This window comes from Columba livia, chromosome 17 (assembly GCF_036013475.1).
Source record: "Columba livia isolate bColLiv1 breed racing homer chromosome 17, bColLiv1.pat.W.v2, whole genome shotgun sequence".
In the NCBI taxonomy this organism is placed as follows: domain Eukaryota; kingdom Metazoa; phylum Chordata; class Aves; order Columbiformes; family Columbidae; genus Columba; species Columba livia.
In genome coordinates, this window is record NC_088618.1 from 5,536,808 (window position 1) to 5,559,480 (window position 22,673).

The following is a 22,673-nucleotide window of genomic DNA, read 5'->3' on the forward strand; positions in this document are numbered from 1 at the left end:
GGGACGGAGGAAAAGGCCTTTGAAACTCATCTTTTTTTCCCCCAAAAAAATATCAAGTGACTTCCAGCTGAACTTTACCAACGATTTAACTTGGTCTCCCACTGTCTGTGCCCGCCGTGCAGCATTTAAAAGGACCTTAAAAACGCAGGATGCCGCCAGCCGGGCCCGCACAGTGATACTTTTCATTCCATTTCTTTCTGATCTCCCATCATGATGTGTCACAAGAGTGACCATGAGTTTGCCCATTTTCCTGTTTATAAAGGATTTATCTGTCTCCAGAATCCAACAGATGTATTTCTGTGGCTTCGGAGGGTTTTCAGGCTGCTTATGCAAGAGGAAACGCATCCTGCGAGGGAACACTGGCAGGAAAACCCCCCACTAATGGCAAAATCCTGCTGAGCCCATGTGATCCTGATCCCTTCTGGAAAGGCAGGCGTTGGAAATAAAAGGTTGGTTTAAGTCACAGGCAGCCAGAGGCTACTATCAAAGTGGGGGTGAGGAGATAGAAATCCCCTGGATATGGGAATGGCTCTTATAAAAGGGTGGTACTAGGGACTGGAAAGGCTATTTAAGTGGAAAATGTCAAGATAAGTTGCAGCTGTTGATGGTGAGAACCCCGAAACTCAGAATTAGAGCCTTATTGAAGAGGTTGCATACGCTTCAATGGTGGCTTTGGAATAAAGGTACAGTCTCAACCAACTATTAACAAACTAGAAGCAGATACAGAGAATAAAACAAAATAATCAAGACAGACTATAGGCAATGCCACCAGCACCTGATGCGGGGAAGCCCAGGGGTTTCTCCAGGCCCCACACATTGACCAGGCAGCCCAAGGTCCCTCTGAACACCCGGGCTGAGACGCCTGGGCCACACCTGCAACAGTGATGAGCCCTCAGAACTGAAACCTTTATAAAAAGTAACAGAAGGTGTTTTATAATCCTAAACCAATAATCAATCTGTGGATGTTTCAACCTGAGGCCTAAGTGCCCCAGCAGGACTTCCCACAGCAGGACTCAGCCCCATCTGCAGAGCAGTTGGCCGTGACGGAGAGAAGCACCAGAGAAAAGCCCACAAGGAATCTACTGATTCACCCTTTGGAGCACTTTGAACATCATATGGTGGATAAGGTACAGAGCTGCATATGGAGTGTGGAAGCATCCAGAGGTTTTAAAGCTGTGAAGATGCCACCATCCCACCGCACCTCCCGCTCCACGGGGGCAAGGAGGGCTCCATCCCACCCCCCTGCCCATGGAGCGGGGACTGAGCCCATAGCCTGGGAAAAGGGGAACAAATATCACCCAGGTTATTTCCTAATCGCTCACTTCTGGCATTTCTTAACTCCGGAGCGCTTGGTTGTGCAACCTCCGCGGGTTCTCTGTAACCCACGCGTGTGCACGGCGTGTTGTACACCAGCACCAACACACGTGTGTGGGTGTAGCTGTACAAGTAGTCCACATAAAAACTATGCCTTACCATACTGCACAGGACAGTGTCCTACAAACGTCTCAGAAGACTGACTCACTGAGAAGAAAAGTCCTCCAGATCATTTTGAGGACGTCATTTTTTGAGACAGCAAGGACAGTGAAGACCATCCACTCTTTGAAACCAAATGAACACGGCCCAACAAGCCCCAAAGGAGCAATGTAACCCCCATGGGAGACCGATGCAAAGACGTGTCCTGCAGCAACTTCAGGCCACAACTGGCATTAGACCACAAGAGCAGCAAGTTGCCACCACTGTCACACCAGAGAACCGATTTGCCACCAGAGAGGCTGAGGGACAACTTCATCTCCCTCGCCAAGCATGAAGGGAATCCATGAACTCAGCCTCGTGATATTAAGTCTTGCGATATTTGGGCAAGGGAGGAAGGGGGGGAAATAATCACATGGCCACAAAAATTTCATCTCTCCCCACGACTTCACATGAAACCTCTAGCAGGAAAAAGGAACAGCCACCAACACCTTGACGCAGTCCTCCGCTTTTAAACATAAAGCTACTCCCTCTATGGTATACTGTTTCAAATCAATTCATATTAAGTCCATTGCTGACAGAACTTTTGTTTTCAGATGTTCAGAGTTATTTAAACCAAGGGTGAACACTACTACAGATGGTCACAATTCCAAAATACATCATATTTGTGCACAGATTATTTTCAGTCTTTGGTTACTTTAGTCTAGGTTGAGCAAGACCCTGCCATCTGATTTCACTTCATTTTAAAGACAAAAAGCTGGAATATGAACTTAATACTGAAATTTCCAGCTGTTGCACCACTGGCGAGATGCTATTTTGGGATGGGAACCTAAACCACAAACTACCAGGGAATTCGATTATATCTCAACTGGGGAGCCCAGCACATTCAAAAATGTAACACAACCCCAACTTAAAATAAGCTGAAATTGCTCTTCTGGACAAAGCGCAAGGTGTTGGTTCTAACCTGTGAAATACTTGATACGATTCTCTTTTTCAGAGCTGTACTTTGAAACAATCATAGTAAGACCGTTATAATATGAAGAACTCCAAGTCAGAAGTACCTATAATGCTTAACTCTTCTAGGTATCACCAAGAAATGTGTTATTTCCTCATTTTCACATCCCCCACACTGCGGCTGACACTCCTTTCACGTGCATGTAGGGATGCAATGGGTATTTTCACTTAAATATTTCCAGGTATGAAATTCACCTTCTTAGGGGATCTTACTCCTCCTTACTCTTTAGTCCATTTTGTCGCTTGTATCTTTACGGTCTGACATTACATCATTTACCATAATTTATGGTGACAAAAGGACACTGCAGTTGAAAATCATTACCCCGAAGAGAGAGCATTGTCTGGCTTCATTTAATCTGTCTCATTCACCATAGAGCTACAGCAGCGAGCGCGTACAAAATCACTACACAAAATAGTTTACTGGGAGGCCATAATGGGATGGGTAAAGAGAAACACTGCAGTAGTTACACAAACCCTGGGTCTGAGGAGCAGGAACAGGTGCCAGAACAACCTCCACACCAACCTCCCCTTTTGGGTTTACACCTTTTGCAGCATCTCCTGGCAGCTGGCACTGAAGGTACCAACCTCGCAGGCAGCAATGGGTGATGTACTCGGAGATATTTAATACACGCTGGGCTAAAAAAGGTCAGTGAAAATGAAAATATAAGACAGAGGAGAGCAAAGTAGAGAAAGGAAAAAATATCAAAACCTAGGACAAAACCTCATAGAGGCAAGTAACATACAGAATACATGGGGAAAAGAGGACCAGGGTACCTATGGATTAAGCATCCCAGATGTCTGAGTGTGTCTCTGCATTTCAGCTCCCCCTTTTGCTGCCCCTGAAGACAGTTCTAGAGTCAGGGGCACCAAATGAGCTTTCCTGGGTAAGGAAAGGGAAACCTCACACTGGAGCAGACAGACTCCCACCTTAAGACACCGCTGCTCCAGCCTTCCAGCCTCCAAGAGCCTTCCTTCTCCTCCACTTTCTGCGCTGGAATAAACACCAGAGATGCTTTTTTGCACACTGAATCCTCACCCAGTGTCAGGAGACGAAACGATTCACTTCCAGAGCTGAACACCAGCCAGAGATGTTACACCAGCACCATGGAAGACGCTCCTTCCACCCCGAGGGACCGACTGCATCGCCCCCCTAGTGAAAGCAGCACATGGCACAGAGAGAAGCAGCAACCGGGCTCCAGAGCACGCTGTGACCCCGAGGAAAGCACGAGACGGGAGCACAGCCCCCTGCGCAGAGCTGCGAGTCAGCCAGCCCGGTACGACAGCCAAGCACCGGGATTCCAGCTCCGAGAAGAATGCAGATAAAATGCCTTCTGCACAGGGCTGACCTAGTTCTCTTATCAGAGCGGCCGAGCTAACGTCTGTTCAGAGCTGCTACCTCAATTTGCTGAATTCTTCTGCTCTCTGGAAGGTTACGTGCAAGCTTCTTCCAGGCTACATTCCTGAGACACATCACAAGCTTTTATATTTAACCTGGGAAATGGGCAAAAGCATCGTACCAGCTAAGGATGGTGGTTACGGAAGGAGAAAAGCTCTTTCCCAGTGATTTCTCACCATACCACAACCTGCTCCCACCTTTCCCAACTAACCAGCCAAGGAACAAGCACTTTTTCCTAACATATCAGAGTGCTAAGAGCAGAAAACAACTGTATTTTCTCTTACAACATGAAGCAATCAAATGTTCCCAAACAAAATAAATGGCAAACCTAAGTCTATGTGTGTGACAGAGGAGCTCCCCAGTAGCTATTAGACCTGAAACTCAGCTCCCGATGCAGGATGTAGTCTGTACTCTTCAGTGAGGAACTTAAGCTAGAAGCCAAGCAGATAGTAGTGTGTGTGTGTGTGTATATATGTGTATATATACACACACATACATACACAGATATATATATATATATATATACACAAATAAAACGTGCAGGATTTCCTATTCTGCAGAAGTCAGAGGAGGTGCAGACATGGATGTAAATTTGATAAACACAGTATTTTCTAAGGTAAGCACATCTCCTGTTCAAGTCCAGTGGCTTTAAGACATTATCTGAAACATCACACTGCTTCTCCTTGCTTACAGTTAATTGGATCATTCCTTAAAAAAAAAAAAAAAGACAAGAAGATTTATCAAAATGAGAAATCTCTAAATGACTTGATTAACTGTTTTCTTTTCCTCCTCAATTACAACATGCCATGGCATCCACAGAAAGAAACTATAAATGTTAAAGATGTTTTAAGGAGGTAAATGGTCTCATGGATAAAAGGTCACAGGTCCCGGTTCTTCAGGAGCACAGGAGCTCCAGCCTGAGATCCACCATCGGGAAACCGAGCCCTCCGCTATAAACACCGAGTTAGCTGGGACACGAATTCCTCACAACTTAGAAATAAAGCAGAAACAACACATCAGCACAACCCAGGCTCACGGAGAGACCGGCCAAGTGTGAGTCAGACTGACCAAGCGAGGACGCCGCGTTCTCCAGATGGTCCGGCCTGACCACAAAGGGGTTTGCTGGCTGGAGAACGGTCCCCAGACCTGCCTGGAGCCCACCGAGAAGACCTCGCTGTGTCAGGGGACGTGAGCGGAGAGGAGCGGGATAGCCAAGGGGAACAGCAGCACCTCTCGGAGCGGCACTGCAGCCGTACGCCACCATCGTGTTGTCCAAAGATTGTTTCCAGCCCCGTCATGGCAAATGTGACAGGCCAGCGCACTGGACAACGTCATGGTTGGACTGGAGTCTCAGCACAGGCCAGTGTGGCCCAGCACTCTGCAATTTGGAACGGAGACACTCTCCTCCAAAAAGCAGTAATGGGCTTGGTTAGCATACCCTAAGAAACGCTTTCATCCAAATGCTACTAAATCTGAGCCCGATTTAGCAACCTCCACTTCTGAAGCTGCTCAGTAACACCCATCCAACAGGCCAGGCATTCGCATGGAACTTCTGATGTTCTCAAAATAAAACCAACAACGGTTAATTGTCAAGGACAAGACAATATCCTCAACATAGAAGAATGCAGAAGGTTCAGGCTGGACAATGCAAACGCATTTCGGATTTTAACACTGTACAAATAAGCTGCAAAGTGAATCTCAATTCTCACAGTTGGAACTGGCGTGTATTTCTCCAGATTTCCATTTGCTGTCCTGCCAGCTCTTCTGGCTAAGCAGCCTATAATTCAAAGAGTACCATTGTCATTCTGTCCCGTTTCCGCAACGTGCAATTTGAAATCAGGGCTGGGGGAGGGAGGAAGGGACCGGAGGAGGCTAAAACTCCAATCCAGATAGCTCAATCTGCTAACTTGATTTTAAATCCCTATCTTGTGGTACCAATTACAGCCCCTCAAACATCTGTTTCAGCAAAGGGTTCCAAGTTCAAACACATTTCCTCTGTCATACAGATGTTCTTTGTCGCTGCTCCGTGTCAGGCCGGGGCTGCCGTCCTGTGCTGCAGCAGCAACCTGGGCAGGCTGCTGTCAAACACAACACAGAGCATCTTTATCACCTCTCCAGGCAGGCAAGAAAAAAGTTGGCTTAGGAAAGCATATGCAGTTTAGTAAGCAGCTTTAATAAACATTCCTGCTACACTATGAAGAAAGACTTTGGATGCAAGAAGGAGAAATACCTTCCTACACCCACGGGCTCCCTGCGCCAAGGATGTGAGATGTTCCTGCTGGAGAACTTGTTTTCAATGAGGGGCATGGAGAATTACAGCCTGCGTTTGATGACCTTTAAGCTTTACTTACCTGTCGGCTTGACAGTCACGTTACCGCACGTGCAGCCCACGCTTCCAGCCCTTTGAGAGTCCCTGCAGCATTTACAGCGCTTCTGGAGGAAACCAGCCAAAACAACAGGCGCTATTATGCCCAGATAAACCCCAGCTGGTTTTTATGTCATCTTTCATAGTGCTTAAGAATTCCCCTAGTAGACCAGAAGATGAATGTGGCAAGCACTACATGTAAAGAGCAAAAAGATAACCTTTACCCCCCAAGAAACATCAAGGAGCAAAGTGAAGAGTAGAGAGATAACACCCGTGCATCCAAAGCGCGGTGAAAGAGGAGGCCACACCAGGGTAGCCCACCTCCAAACTTTAACAAATTGCTCCAGAAAGCAGAGCGGCCAGGAAAAAGATGCTGGAAGGCACAACGACACTCCGCTAGAAGTGTTTTGTGCCTTCACGCCGTGCTAAAGCAGAAGTAGATATTGCTGAAGTACGTCTGGCAACTCCTGTTTGTCTAAGCTGGCTCAGGATTTTTTCCTGCCTTGCAAACCCATCTCAGCAGATCCAAAAATGAAAATTAACCTTAAAAAAGATTCACTGAAAACTCACAAAAATGTAATCCACCTCCTGTTCTGAACAAGACGGCTTCATGCCTATTTAATTATAGTGTATGTTGGAGGTTGGAGTTTAAGCTAAGTGCAGGAAGAAATTAAAGAGTTTAAAAGCTGAGTGTGAGAATGGCCATTTATTCACACATACACATCCCACTGCGTGTGCTGGTGCAAATACATGAACCAACTGTAAAACAAGTAGTATGCTTAGTGTTATATGCTAGAAGTATTTGCAACCTAGCACCTGCAAGACCCTGAGCAAAACACTTAACCTTGCATTTCCCATTTGGGACCAAGGACATCAACCTGCTTCACAGGGGCAACTGCAAGAAACAACCATAACACCGACTAGTATGATGAAAAATGCCAAGTAAATGCCAAACATATCCCCCAAATCAGTTGGGTGTTTGAGATTCCAGCACAAACTAACCAACTGGGAGGTTTTTAAGTATTTCACTCAAAGAGAAAAATAAATATGCAGTTTCAAGAGGTAAGAGTAGCACTGAGCTGCAGCCATCGAGCCTTGCTGGTGGTATCTTTCATATCGAGTGATCATCTGCCCAGCACTGCCAGTCTGCCCGGCTCCCAAGGGACACAGTGCTTGCTCCAGCTTGAATTTGTTCCTGCCTGCTAATCCCTGGTGGTGCTAATTATACCCATTATCAGTCCGTCTGATTGTGCCTGACGCATGTCCAACATCCAGACCTGCAGCACCGCGGGCTGTCGAGTCCCTCTCAGGTTTGCAGGGGAAGGGGATGCTGCAAGGCGCGATGTTTCAGTACAGCAGGTTTATACATTTATGCGAGATAAACAATGGATTTTCAAGGACTCCAGAAACACAGTCTCTATGGCAACTATATGCAGAACTAGGGGGAAGGGAGGGGAAGTTCCCACATTTCTAAATACTCCCACCAGAGTGATTTTAAGTCCATTTTCCAGGGACTGCCTATAGCAGAAACTGCAGGTGAAATGTATTCCCTGGGCTCAAACCTGGGTGCAAACATGGTCTAGTTTAAGTCACACCATCCCCATCCAGGTTTGTGAAATCCTGCTCGGGCCTATTTGATAAGACTGCAGAAATAGTCACCTTAGTATTCAGCTAAAAAGATTTGTACATTGGTTACATATATCCTTGTACATAAATAGATTATATACAAAGAAGCTGTGGCCAGCCAAGGTTTGGGGAGCCAAAGGAAACCAGGATCCTTCCTAAAGGGAACCCTTGGCCTTAAGCGCAGCTCAGCGATGCTCCAGATTAGAGCTGTGAGCTCATCTAAGCACGCCTGACCGCACCAGGCTGAACCTTAATCACTTTAAGTCAGATCCCACCACTGCTTTATTTCCACTGCTTTTTTTCAAATTCAATTATTAAAAGGGAAAACAAGAAAAATCTAATTATGATGGATTGAGAGGCCCAGCTCAATGTCAAACAGTCACTAGAACTGATTCATCCACATCCAGCTTCTCCCACTGAGAGCCAGACCTCAACAGTCATTACGTGCTGGTACAAAAAAGCATGTTGCCTATCATTTATTGTTACCATCAAGAAAATTTGGATTAAGACAGAGCAAATAACAATGCAAAGTAACCATGCTGATGAAATGCTATTGTCCTTTCTCCAATGCAGGTGATTCTACCTTGGTACTGAACTCGTTACCAAATGAAGAGGAAAAATGGTCAATGAGCCTGTGTTTTCCTTTATCATCTCTAAGCCAAGATGGGCACCACCAGAGCACCAGCAGGCTGGCAGCCTTCAAAAGAACAAGCGGGATTCTTTCCCCTTCAGAGGCAGATTCAATTTTCACTATTTCTCTGTCAAGTTCCTGACCTACAGACCGGAACTTTAAAGCTTTTATGGTTTTCCACCACAAACCCTCTTCCATATCAGGAACATTTTGTGACTTGTTACAAAGATGTCTGCTGTAAAGTCTGTCTTATTGGCATGAAGAATTGCACAGGAAAGGCCTGAAATAACATTATCTATATGCCCAACAATCCCTTTCTGCTTCATAGCTGCATCATCACCTCCAAGCCGTTAATTCTGATCAGATTTATATTCACCACACAAAGCCATCCAGGCACATACACAACTAATAGCTGGTAAATCCAACCAAGGGCTGGTATATTCCATGAAGAACCTCTCCACACAGTTTGCTCCTCCAAGGACCGTCAGCACATCAGAGCAAAGCCGAGACGCTGAGTAATTCCAGTTTCACCATGGTGTTTTATATACCTAATGCTATCATCTAAAGACACAAAGTCATGTATTGCATGATTATAACCTCAAAAATAAACAAATAACCAATTTTTAGTATAATTACTCACATGGGGAAAATAGAACAAATCAACCCTAGCAGTAAAGGAGAAGGAAAGGGCCCAGTAACTGTATCCTAACTATACTGGTGCTCAACACATCAGCTTTCAGTGCTGGCTTTCCTGAGTCACTTCAGCTAACCAAACCCTTTTTAGTTGAGATGTGGTGTTCATCCCAGCAATGCCACCACCACCTGCATTTCTGCATATTGTGACAAAAAAAACGAACACAACAACAAAACAGTTCATGTCGTGTCATCCTAAAGCCACCGATAATCTGACTTTTCACATGTGGCCACATAACCAGTGTGACTGTAAACTAAAGCAGCTTCTGATCAGACTAATATAAGCAGGTGCAGGAGACTACAGGGACAGAACTAGAAGAGAACAGACATTTAATTCTTGTTCATATGCCCTGCAAATGCTTAAACTGGGGCACTTCAACTCCTCAGTGAGTTTCTATTCCAAGACATCCTTAAGAGAAGGGCTGGGATTATCACAAAAGCATCAGTTTTTAAAAAAAATAAATCAAAACAAACCAATCCGTACTTTACAAGTGCAAATGTGGCTGTGAGCGTGGCTGAAGGACGTTCCCGGCGCAGGGAGGGGTGCGCGGTGACCTGAGCTGGGCCCAGCAGCGTCCTGTCCTGCTCGTGTCTTCCAGACAGGCAGCTGCCATCCAAGCCCTGCTCCTCAGAATCGATGAGCAAATGAAAGCCAATAACATAAATTCTCGTACGATCAAAAGGCAGCATTGTGCTTTAATGAGCCATTTTATGAGGCCGTCATTAAAGTCCAATATTAATCCTGAACATGATGCACAGAACAGCAACAGAGGGCAGATCTCTCAGCATCCTTTGCTGCATCACTCAGGAAAGCTGATATTTACCCTTCTGTGCATTCCTTCCCATTGCCATTAAACTGAATCTCTGCCTTTCGCTTGGAGTGAATCCCAGAAGTGACAGATGCAATAAGCATGAAGATTTAACTTGAAAAAATCCAATGATGTTTGAAAAGGCAGCTCACTAGAAGACAGGGTAATGCCAACAGAGAACACAGGGGCACACAAATGCTGATTAAAGCAATCTGTACAAAAGGCTACAAGTGACCATTGAAAAATTACTATTATGAAGTGTTAAATTAGAACAAATGCAAAGCAAATATTGCCTGACATGTACCTCAGTGTGTCAGGTCTTACTATGGCTACTGAAAATACTAAATATATACACAAAATAAACATGCATGGGCTTTATCACAACAGTATTTGATCTTCTACCTTTGTGTACACAGTCTTTAGCAAACAGGAATATTAGCTGCAATAAAACGTCTCAGTGAGCACACAGCCATCTGTTTTTCCCCTTGAGCAGAAAAGATGATTCAAGGCTTGTTATTGAAATGAAAAATCGAATATATCCTCTCCTGCCTCACACACAAGATACTCGCTGTTCTCTCCAGCCACCGCACATTCGGACATCCGAACGCGCTTCGTGCAGGACGGACTGTGCCAGTTCACACCATGTGCCCACACTCGAGCAGCATGTGCTTATCGAGGCACACGGAGAGAGACGATCACGTCAGGTTATTGGGATACGGCCTGGCCTAAAATTAAACCAGAATCAGTATCAGCAATGCTGGAAAGCCAGCCACAACCTAGTATGTTCACAACGTCACCGTTTCATTTTGCTAACATCCTTGGTCTTGCTTGCACTAATCCACGCGCACATCTGCATGAATAGGCTGAATAGACCTGCTCAAACAAACACGCACAGGACTGAAACTACAGCTGTTCAGAAAAACACAACACGCTAATGCGTATCACTTATCTTCAACAATAAAACTGCATCAATCAGTTTTACTTTTGTTCACAGACAGCTTCCAGACGACCCCCTTTTTTTTTTTTTTAAATAAAAAACCCCCTCTCTCTCGTGTGCAGTCACAGCATCACATTGTCTAGACCCAGGTATCACAGCGGAACGTTTGTGTGCTTGTGCATTGGATGCCTTTCCGTGTACCGTGAGGGGAGAAGCGGCTTACTTCACAATGCACAGATAAACAGTAACCTTTAAATATCTGGCATATTGCTATTACAACAATGTGGCTTTTTGTGTAGAAAAACAAAGCCCAGGAACACGTCATGCAAGCTAGGACTTCACACATCCCCCGAACGGACTCGGAAGAGCCAATAAATAATGGTGTGACATGTACGCGGCCAACACGAGTGCAAAAAATAATAATAATACTATTAATTGTAAAAAATTAAATCCTTCAGTTATCTTTTGTCCTCTGCAATGTTAGATGGTGGCAGTGGGGATGCAGCGCTCCGGGGGCGAGAAACACGCCGGTGCCAGAGAGCTGCTGCTGCATCGCCATGAAAAAAAAAAGAGGGTGAAAAAAAAAGGAACAAATGTGATGAACAAAAGAAAACAAAACAAAACAAAACAAAAATATATTAAAAAGCACAACTGGTCCTCTCCGGGCAGGAGGCAGCCGGGCTGGCAGCGGCATCAGGTGTGTGTGCGGCGGGAGAGCCCGGCCCCGCGGCCCCGCCTCGGGCGCGTCCCGCCGGCAACCTGCGAGCCCCGGCCGGATGCCGGACCCGCCGCGACCCCGGGCGCTCCGCTGCCTAAAAAGGCGGGGAGCGGGGGAGCAGCCCCGGGCCGGGGAGGGCGCTTCCCCCCGCAGGCCCGGGCGCTGACAGCGGCCGCCGCTTCAGGAAGGGCTCGGCGGTAACAGCCGGCCCCACGCAGGAAGAGCCAGCCCGGCCGGCCCCGCGCCCGCCCTGCCCTGCCCCGGCGCCCGCCGCCGCCCTCCGGCGGGCACCGCCGCCTCCCCTCGGCGGGCCGCCCGCCGCCCTCCCGCCCAGCCAGCTGCCGCCCGCCGCGCCGCAGGGCGCCGTGCCCGCTCCCCGGTTCCGTTCCCGCCTCACGCCGCGCACCGCGATCCCGAGCCGCCTCCCCGCGTCCGCTCCTCAGCCCGGCGGAGCCGCCTCCGCCGCCTCCCGCTGCCGCCGCCGCCGCCCGACTGACCGCGGCGGGCGGGGGCGGGCAGCGCCGGCGCAAGGCCACGCCCCCTTGTTCCCGCCTCCCCATTGCGCGCCACGCCCCCTCCGCCCAGGCACCGCCCAGTTCCGTGCCTTCCCGTCCCTCCTCTCCCGGCGGAGGGCGGGGATCAGGAGGTGAATGGCGGCTCGCTCAGCCAATGGTGGCGCGGCGCTCGGCGCCACGCGTGGTCGCGTGCGGTGCTTCTTCCCCCTCCCCACGGGCCGCCGGTGTCAGTCGCGGGACCCGCCTGAGGGACCCGCGGCCGCGCTCCGGCTCCAACGCTCCCCTCGCTCCTTCGCGGCTCCGGCTGGGACGCGGCAGCCCGGTTCCCCTCTTTGCTGCTCCCCAGCCGGGCTCAGGCCTCTCACAGCCCCACCTGCCGCCTCTCATCCTCCGCCCGGGGTGTGCGCAAAGCTGGGATGTACCGGCGCAGAGACGCGGGGGTTTTGGGGCACGTAAACCAGAAGTTGTGAGGTAAAACCCCACCGTTGTGGCCCCTCGTGTCCAAGCACAAATGGCGATGGGTGCGAAAGTGAAGAGAACCAACAGTTCTGCAAGAAAAACCAACCGTGTCGCCTCGGTTTGTGGTGCTGGGGCCTGTTGCTGCCATGGAAAACGGCACCGCCAGCAGGACGGGGACAACAGGAGAGCTTAAGCCCCTGCTAAAAATCACACTTGAATGAGAAGCACAAAACAGTGACTTGAAACCAAAGATTCTCCCCATTGCACTAAAAGTAAAGATGCTTTTGGGAGCAAAACACCCATAACTGCTTATAATCACAGTTTGCAGAAATACGCGTGTTGTGATGAGCTGAGACCCCTCCTGTCACCCCATAAAACTGGCTTATGTGTTTTTAAAGATGGTATTTTTATTGCTGCTGTTCAGTGGAAGGAGCTAATGGTTATTAATACAATATGCAGTAAGAAGGTGGGTGTCTTTGCAGCCAGAACCTCAAGGCACGCAGGGAGATACCTCAAATACTGCGATTTTCTGTTCCTCCGGGGAACTCGAAGGGCGGACGAATGATGCGCGATCAGGGCCCACGTCGCACAGTGTTTACCATACATGGCCAAAACCAAAAGCTCGTCTCACTTCCTGATTTGTTTTGACCAATATTTGCAAATTCATTTGCATGTGGTTAGGTGCTTAAAGGGGCCTAATTTTTCAGGGGAGCGACACACCCGTAACTCTGTTTATAATCAGAATTTGGAAAAATACGTGTGTTGTGATGAACTGAGAACCCTCCTGACACCCCATAAAACTGCGACAGGACTGTGAGCACTGTTAAGTGATAGCTGGTGTTAAAATACGCAGAAAACCTCGCAGAGATACATGGTCATGGTCAGGCCGATCACAGCTGTTAGAGACACCAGCTGCCACCACAGCTACAAATTTAACAAACCTTATCCAGCATTTGTTAAACTTTGACACTAGTCTAACCTCTGATTCAACAAGCACGAAAGTCTCGCGTACTGAAGCAACACCTTGATAAAAAAAGTCCTGCACTCAAAGATGAGAGCTGCGATTCCGCATCACTGCCACGCGCTGCCCACAGCACCAATTCCTCATAAATTCATCCCTTCCTTCCGACAGCCAGCCCAGCACACGCGCTCTCCACCCTCCTCCCTCAAACAAGCTCTTGAAAGCTAAAAAAGAAGAAAACAAAAGCAGTTTGGCAGCCACGGCACGGACCTGCAGGTAATCTGCAGTTTAGTGGGTTTAGACTGTGATTCATATTTTCCGCGTAGGTACGTGACTTGCTGAAGGTCACACAATGAGTCAGTGACAGCTGAGTGTCTTGACTGCCAGTCCCTGGGCCATTAACTTATTAGGGTTGAAACTTTTTATAAAGCACTATTAAAACAAGCATATGAAATGGTACTTAAAAGTGTTATGCATATGTATAGCTCCTTCTAGCTCAGAAGAGCGGGCAAGCTTGAAATGACATTTGAATCATGTAGCAGGTGATGCTTCACCCTGGACTCAAAACCAACACGAAGGCAGCAGTACCCAGCATTAGCCAACCGAGGAAGGCTTTTAGCATCCATCTAAAAAGAGGGTGATGCACAGAAAGACACAAAGTGAATTTTTTTCCTGGGAAATCTGATTGAAACCTAATGTTCTCAAAAACTGCCACCTGAGTGGTGCACATTGTCGTTTCAGGGATGGATGCTCCTGCACACCGCTAGCTTGACACAGCATTGGGGAGACTCAGAAGGAAACGATACTGTTGAATTTTCACTGGACCTTCCTGAAATGTTTGGATGGAAGTGCCCCAAAGATTGCTCAGATCGTGACCTGGATTAACGAGCTGTTTAGATCTCAACAGCTCAACGTGTGAGGTGGTGAAGAAATGATATTAATTTCAGGCTGAAGTCTTCAACAGCAGGAGGAAGGCTGAGGGCTTACACACGCTCTTTGATTCCACCATAAACAGTAATCTTCATCGCTTCAGCTGACTAAAATCACTGCAACAAACAGTACTTAAATTATAGCCAGTGTGATGTAAGCCTAACAACTTGTCAAAATATGTCACAAATTCTCATTTTTGTGAAGGAAAATATCCTATTACCAAATCCTTGCAGCTACAAGGAACCACACAACAAAGTTTGTCCCATCATATCACTACCAACGCACCTGATTAGTAGATTTCACAGAAAATATTCGGAATTTATTCAAAACTACATTTTGCTACTTTTATCCATCCCCCACACTTTACCCTTTGCTACATGGATGCACAATTGCTGCAAACGCCCTGTCTCACAGCTTTATACGGAAGCAGCGCCGTGTCTGCAGACTCCACCTCTGAAACTTATGTCAGCAGCTAAATTTAGCACCCTCGCAAATATGCATCAATTCCATCACTGCAATAAATCATGCTGGTGTGTTCCTGTGATGATCTTGACGTGCCTTTTAAGTAACGCTTTCGCTGTGCCCCACCATTTTCCTCACCAGTGTGGTGTTTTTAGTTTGAAACGGTAAAGAAAGAAGCACCAAAAGGTACATGGGTTATTTGCAAGTCTAGAGCACAGCTCCTCACTGGCTGCCCGGAGATGCGGTACCCAGCACGGCTGGAAAACCCCTGCACCTGCAGCGCGTTGTGGGGCAAATCAGTCGCAGAATCGGGAAAGAAAAATCCCAGAAATGCTTGTTTGTGAGTCCCCTCCCCTGATGCTGTGTGGGGTTCATACTAAAAAATGAGCATTTTTAGACAACTAAATAAGACATTAAAATAAACCCTTTGTGGAAAATAGTGCAATATAACCTGTTTGCTGGGGACTTCACTAGGATGGATGCAAACACCTCTTTCTAGGAGAAATTTTGTTGGCTTTGCCCTTCAGCTGATACGATGCAGCTCTGAGCAGCCTTGGGTGGACGCAAACCCGGCCGTTCAGAGCCAGTAAAGTCACTTGAGAGATGAATTTGTCTTGAACGTTTCGGTTTGCTTAAGTCCTCATCACTAAATCTATTCTGAATGAAGGGAAACAGCTTCCAGAGGGTTTAGAGAGATCAGCATTTTAAAGTCCTGTTATTTTGCAGCTTAACTTCTAAGCCACACAAAACATGCTGGACACGACTGTGTTTTGGACCTCGGGTTTGCAGGTAGCCAAGATACACAACTTTTCAAGGACATTTGTGTCCACTATTTATTTTTTGAAACCTTTTCATTCATTATTATATTTAAATAACTTTACAGGGAGCACTAGGTTCTCCCACCTGGAAGATGTATATTTTTATATTTATAATTCTAAGGCTCTCGTGATTTAGGTACGCAAGGCCAGATTCAGCAGCACTGAGAGGAGCTGCTCTTGTTGAAATTGGTTAAGTGATCTTAGATTTCACTTAACATCACTGAAACATAGGAGGTTTTTATACAGGGAAATCGAAACTGATTGCAATAACAATAATAATAATAACAAGGTGATTTCCTGTGCGTGGAGTAGCATTAGATCTACGCTTTCCACCTTGTTTTCTCAATGTCTGTTGGCATGTATTGAATAGCAAGGGCAGTTTTATTAGCTTACAAACCTGTTTTTTAAGGGACATTTCATCAATCGTCAAATGCTCAGCAGCTGCCAAGACAAAACTGTACAAACAGCCACCATGTAGCAGCTCTGGGTGCCGGTGAATCGGAGTTGTTCTGCCCAGGGAAGCACGGCCCTGCACTGTTCCCTTCCCCAGATCCAGCACGAGGGAGCAAAATCCCTTTGGTTTGGCCTTATTCAATCCTTGGCCAGAAAGGGGAGCTGTAGAATTATGGAATGGAGATAAGGAGAGCAAAATGTTCCATCCCGTTATTAAAATAACGGCTGGGAAGGGAGGAGGGTATGAGAGTGCATCAGAGCACATGGACTGGGAGGAAAGAGGAATATGTGGACTGAAGCAGAGGGTTAGAGTCAAGAACCCTCGATTTTATTCCGCTCTTTATCTGTGTGACATCAAACAAGTCCCTGTGCTACTCCCAGGCCCGTAAATTGGGGTGGGATCACAAAACCCCTTCCCCACAGGGTGGTGGAAATGGCACGGACAGGACTTGTGCGGTGTGGGGGTGGAAGATGGAACGATGAGTAATAATTAGTGAACATTAGCTCAGGATGGCTATTAATAATTTATGCTATTGTTATTAATGATTTAAAATACATTTCGTAAAGCACTTTGTCACTACATGTGCACACTCTCATGCCTGTTACATGCAGTAATAGATGTCATACACATCCCTGACCTACCCTAGAAATACCTGCTGCCCACAGGTTTTGCAGTGAAAGGAAATCTCGAAATGAGATGCAAACTAATCTATTTTCTCATTTCTTCTTATTCACTGTACAGGATCATGACATTTATTTTCTTTCTTTTTTTTCCCATTTTTGCGATAAAGGGGAGGTGGTCCCAATACCTAATTAAAATGTTGGGCCACCAAACACAAATGAAGCAATTAGTCGCAACAGATGGGATTTTCTTTGTTGCTATCTCCACGAGACCACATGATTAACTAGGAAGAGAGAGACAAGAAAGCAGAACACACAAACACACAAAAATAAAAAGCAAAAAGCAAGCTGTATTTTATTTACAACATGAATGTCTTGGGATTGACACTTCCTATCATTCTGAAATAGCAGAAAAGCCCCAGCCAGGCGCAGGTAGCGAGAGGCCAGGCTGGCGCTGGGCTGGGATCCCTGTCTTGTCCTCTTTAGTCAACCCCTTTGGAAGCCTTTGGCCATCACGTTCTGTTTCTCTCCCTGCTGTCTGCGATCCAGTTGGACCAAAGGTGCTGGAAAAATCAGAGGCGTAAGAAAGGAATCACCTAATGGCAAATATACGTGAGGTGTTTGTGTTCAGTTAGGCAGTGTGAGATTTGGGAAGATGTATGTTTAGAAATTGATTAAAAAAAAAACAAACCAAAACAAAACAGCCTATGTCATGGATATAGCAAAACGAGAAGCCACTCCTGCTCTTCTTCATTGTGACGTTTTCATACTTCAGCACTGAAATATATGGTCTTGACCCTCTTGCATGTAAATGTATATGAGGAGCAATCCAGCTGTAGCCGGCATTGCCGTGGGGATGCACCCAGAATTCGTGTGGTCCCTTCTCACCCTTTCCATCACCTATTGCATCCACTCGCCCCATTGCTGATGTAAAAATCCCTCTGTCCGATTGGGCTGCTGAAAATGTGCCAAATCAGCCCTGCTGGTGAATCAGACAAATCTGCCACTCAAGGAGGGGCTGCGCAGATCCAGACACCCCGATAACGCCAGCACCAGCCCTGCTTCACGTACGGAGCCTCAACCTGTCAGCTGGCGGGTATTTAACAGTGACAAATACCTCACAACCCTATTTCTTTATATCGTGAGAATGATAATGTCTCCTCTGATGCTTCCTGAATGGATAGGATCTCTTTTTCATCGCTGTCGGCTTTTTTGTTATCACTGACACACACGCAAACTCTGCAGCACTTCTCAGATTCTGGCTTGGTTTCCTGACTTCTGTGAATGAGAGCGATTGACAGCACAATGCACCGAGCACAGTGGATAATCACACCTATTTTTTACGTAAACATGCTATTCAATTCAAAGCTAGCATAGATTTCCCGTGCCTTAAAACATTTATTTTCCCTTATAAGGGAATCCACAGTTGCAGATTGTCAATAAAGAGAAGAAGCAAGTTAACCAGCACAGCTCTGATATGTTCCAAACTCTCAAACGAACATTCATTTTCATCTCTCCCCATTTCTGTTTTACCAGTAAAATGTCAACAAAGTTCATCTATCTGTAAGTTTTCCAGTGAAAGGGTTTCCAAGTTGATGTCATTCTCTTGAAAGTCTCATTCAGCCAAGTCACAGTACAGGAGAAAAAGAAGCAAAGGGAAAGAATTCCTCCTTCTCATGCTATAACTAAAATAAAATTATATTGACTAGAGAGACAGAGGTAAATAAGCACACATGACAGCAGAAGAAAGTATCATATGGGTGCTTTTGCACAGTATTGATGAAGAGCAGTAAGGAGAGCTGGATATTATGTACATTTATATATAGGAGAGTCTTAAAAAGCAAATCCCTTTCTCACAAAACACTTTTGCTGCATGAAGCACTTTTACCAGCATGCTGGTACCAACCAGATTTTCATCCTGCATCCTGACAACCACAGATCAACACGTGTCCCCAGTGCATCCCAGCTGCTGTGACAAAGCAGGTATTGTCCCCAAAGCCCCACATCCGCCGCGTTCCCACCCCCACAGCACCCCGCAGCATCACACCTCACCTTTCCTGGCAACGCTGGGCGCCGCTGCCGCCCCCTCCACCGACTTGGACCTTTCGAAGGTTTTCTTTGCGTCAGCGACTTTCAGCACGTTCTCGTCCTCCTGACTCTTCTTCCCGTTCTGCTCGGGCTCCTCCGAGCCCCCTCCTCCCATGGTCCTGCCTCCTGCTCGCTGCTCCTTGGCCGGCGTCGCGGCATCGCCGCGGGGCTCCAGCAGCGCCTCGGTCATGGCCACAGTCCTGCTCATGCTCAAAGCCAGGCTCTCCTTGCTGTGCGACCTGACAGGAGGGGCTGGGGGGATTTTTTTCTGTCTGTATGAATTGAGTAGCCCTGCATCTGCTTCACCTCCGAGCTGTTCCAAGCTCTCCAGGAGCTGGCTGCTGCTCTGTCGCGAAAGCTTTGCGGTGTCTCTAGCCACCGAAGTATAATTTGCAACCGCAGAGACCATTCTCTCGAGGTTTTTCGCTACCTGCTTGTCTGGATCCTCCTCACCATTCTGGCAAAGGTCCAGGATGCCGTCGGGCTGGGGGGCGAAGCTCAGCGCCTGCCTGAAGCTTTCAGCTGCTTTGCTGCTTTCTCTGGCAACATAGGAAACAGCTGTTGTCACCTCCTGTTTGCTTTGCAAAAGGTAATCCATGAGTATGGCGTTCCGCTCGAAGCTGTCTGACCTGATGGGGACACTGGGCTTGTTGCCCTCCGAGGAAGAGTTCAGGTTCAGTTTATTCACCTGCCTGCTGTCTGCGCTGCTTTCTGAGTCTGAACAGCTTATCTGCCTCCTCAGGGCTCCTTGCAAAGTGTTGAGCCTCTTTAGGCTCGGGCTTGCCACCTTCCCATCTTCTGGGTATCCCTCGTGGATCACCAGGACGTTCTGCTCCGTCTCTTCCCATTCCTCCTCGGATTCTTCTTCTGCCTCCTGGATCAGACGCCGGTACTCGCTCTCCTCCAGCCTGTACACCACCGGCTTCACCGTCCTGCCTGTGCCCGCTCGCCCATGCCCAACCTCCATCTCATACACCTTCGGAGGGGCTTCTCCCTCCTCCCCGCTTCTGCACCCTTTCGACACGGGGCGCTCCTCCAAGCCGGGGTCCCCGGCCAGCCCCCCATGCTGCCTGCCGCTGCTCATCTCCAACGCCTTGGCAGGGCTTTGCGTGTCAGGGTGGGGAGGGTCCCCCCTCTCCAGCCCGTGCCCCAGGCCCTCCTGGCCAAGCTGCAGCGGGGAATAATCCTCGCACGTCCCCAGGGAGCCTCCCCGGGGAGCAGCACAGTCTCTGCCTCTCGCCTTCCTTGTGTCATCCCGCAAATATCCACAGTACTGCCAGGTGGAGGCTTCCATGGCCGGGAGCTCAAGTCACCGTAATTTCTGGTCCAAATGCTTTAAAACTGGCCAAGCCAAGATTTCTTCCCACCTTGGGTCTCGGCAGCCTTTCGGCACCGCCTTCTCCTTCCTCCGCTACTGGGAGAGACGGAGGCAGCTTGGAAACCTCCGTGCCTGGGTCATGTGAATCGGCAGTTTTTAGCCTCCTGGCCAGCAGAGATGAAAATAATGCACGTTGGCGCGATGGAGCCCATCCTCTGCGGCTGGCCAGGAGGCTTCCTCGCACAACAGCTGTCAGCCTTGATGCTACGCTGGTCCCTACCCAAATATATCCCACCTGGAGAACTGGAAAAGCAATCCCCAGCTTCTAATTTGCTGGTCCACAGCACTTTACAGGCAGGACTTGCTCCCCGGCTGCATCTTCAGGGACGCTGCTCTTTTCCCCAACCTGCTGCAGCAACAACTCCCCGCGGTCCCGTGCAGAACCCTCCCTGGCTCCCCTCCGATCTCGCTGCTTCCAGAGGGGATTTACTGCCAGGTCATCTGCTGTGGCTCGTCTGGGCAGGATCAGCTCTGGCAGCTCCTCCGTGGGGTTCGGGGAGAGCTTGGGAACACGCAGCCGTGTCCCTGGCGCTGCCCCCCCGCCCCAACACGGAGCATCTCCCCCAGGCTCCTGCCTTGGGCTGCGTCCCAGCGATTCGGGGAGAGATGCCGCCTGCACAGAGCACGCCGGGATCGGCTGGAATGATCTGCGGGAATATGTTATTGTGAAGGGAATTGCTGTGACATAAAAAAAAATCTACCCGAGATAAACAGAGAAGCCTGACAACAGCCTCGGAAACAAATTTCTCTTAGGAGACTCCAAAACAGAACTTATGAAAAATCCCTGTTAATGCTCTGGGCATTTCTCTAAACAACCCTATGAGCAGAAAGTTCTGCCCTTTGGATAATCCTTCTGCCAAACAGGCTCCTGTAAACTCTGTGGAGGGGGGGGAGCAGCAGGGCTGAGGGCTCTGCTCCGTTTATCCACAGCCGGGATGCCTGGCATTGCAGCGGCCGCCGCGGCTCCCACCCCGGCAGCTCTTCCCCAGCGTTTTGCCTTTTATGGTGCAGGAGGTGCCAGCTGCCTGAGCTGGATCCGGGGAAACATCCAGGGCGGGATGCAGGAAAACACCTAGATGGTTGCTAAAGAGACGCGGGCAGCGCAGGCACCTCCGCGGAGCCGGGCGATGCTGAGTTACCCCAGTGTCAGCCCAGAGAGTTTGCAAACAGCCCCCAGCGACCCGCCCGCCAGTCCCGAGTGTCCTGACGCCACTCAGCGGGGCTGGGAAATCCTCATCCAGAGCCCCAGGGATGCCGGCAGCCCCTGCACGCTCACACAGGCTGCGGGGGTGATGCCTGGACCACAGTCTCTCATGATGCCATCACCTCGTCCCATGCCCCACGGGCTGGCTTGGGATTGAGTGCTGGCCTCCATCAAAGTGAAGGAGCGAGGGACGACGTTTATCTCAGCCCTTATCAGCCAGCCAGGCCCCCTCGCAGGGGGAGGCTTTTTATCAGTGCACATTGCAGAGCTGCTCTGCAGCGAGACAAAACACCATTTGTTACCGCTGGAAGTTGGCGATCCCTGCTGAGGCTGCCCAAACAAACACAGCCGCTCCCCGCAGGGCCGGCCGGGCTGCCGAGCCCCGCCAGCAGCCACTGATGTCCCCGGCTCAGAGGGGACCTCGCAGCACTGCCCCCCCCAGGTACTGAAACACTGCAGCGAGATTTGCTGACAGTCACGAGTGACAAAATTTAAAGACAACGTGCCTCTCTGTGGGATAAACTCGCCAGACTCAGGCACACTTCCTATTGGCATAATGACCTGATCAATAATTCAGGTTTCTCCCCCTTAAGCCAACACCAAAGCTGAATATATTTTGAGTTTCTCACAAACTATCATGATTTGGAGATATCATCTTGATTTTTTTGGCCTGACTGTAGAGCCCAGGGCCAGTGTGGAAGCTGCACAGCCGGGTCGTTGGCCTTTGGTTCGCTCTGCTGTGTTTTGCATCGCTGTCCTGCAAGCGGCTTATTAAACACCCGGGAAAGTCTGACACGGGAACAACGTGGTTTCTGCTCCCGAACTGTCTGCATAAAAGGAAATGGCAGCTGCTGCAACGTTGTGGCTGCTGCCCCATCCTTCAAACCAGAGAGGAAGCGACTTTTAGGGAAGCTGCAACGCCCAGGGTGAGGGCCGAGGCTGCAGCAAACCCGAGCGGCTCGTGGCTGCTCCCAGCTGCGCAGCGGAGCTGCTGCTCTTGGTACAAGATGCATGTGTGTGTGCACACAGAGGACCTGTCACTGCAGGAACTCCCAGCAGCATCTTTGCCACGGCCCGAGGGAGGAAGAGCCGCCCCAACAGCTCAGCCCCGCATCCCCTGCAGGA

At 48.6% G+C, this 22,673-nt stretch overlaps 1 protein-coding gene across 4 annotated transcripts in view; it reads right to left on the minus strand.

Annotated features, from left to right (window-relative positions):
- CORO1C (coronin 1C) overlaps nucleotides 1-20,412 on the minus strand; it is a 48,663-nt gene extending 28,251 nt beyond the window's left edge. The window contains exons 1-2 of one of the 4 annotated variants that reach the window (XM_021285316.2): nucleotides 18,931-20,412; nucleotides 17,222-17,441 (exon numbers count right to left, since the gene is read on the minus strand). In XM_021285316.2, coding sequence (XP_021140991.2) covers nucleotides 17,365-17,441; nucleotides 18,931-20,260 — 1,407 coding nt within the window. In that variant the 5' untranslated portion in view covers nucleotides 20,261-20,412 and the 3' untranslated portion in view covers nucleotides 17,222-17,364. Of the gene's footprint in view, nucleotides 1-3,411; nucleotides 3,431-12,065; nucleotides 12,225-17,221; nucleotides 17,442-18,930 lie in introns of those variants that run through there. The other 3 variants (XM_021285299.2, XM_065033575.1, XM_065033577.1) reach the window with 3 other exon arrangements.
- Nucleotides 20,413-22,673: the final 2,261 nt, after the last annotated feature.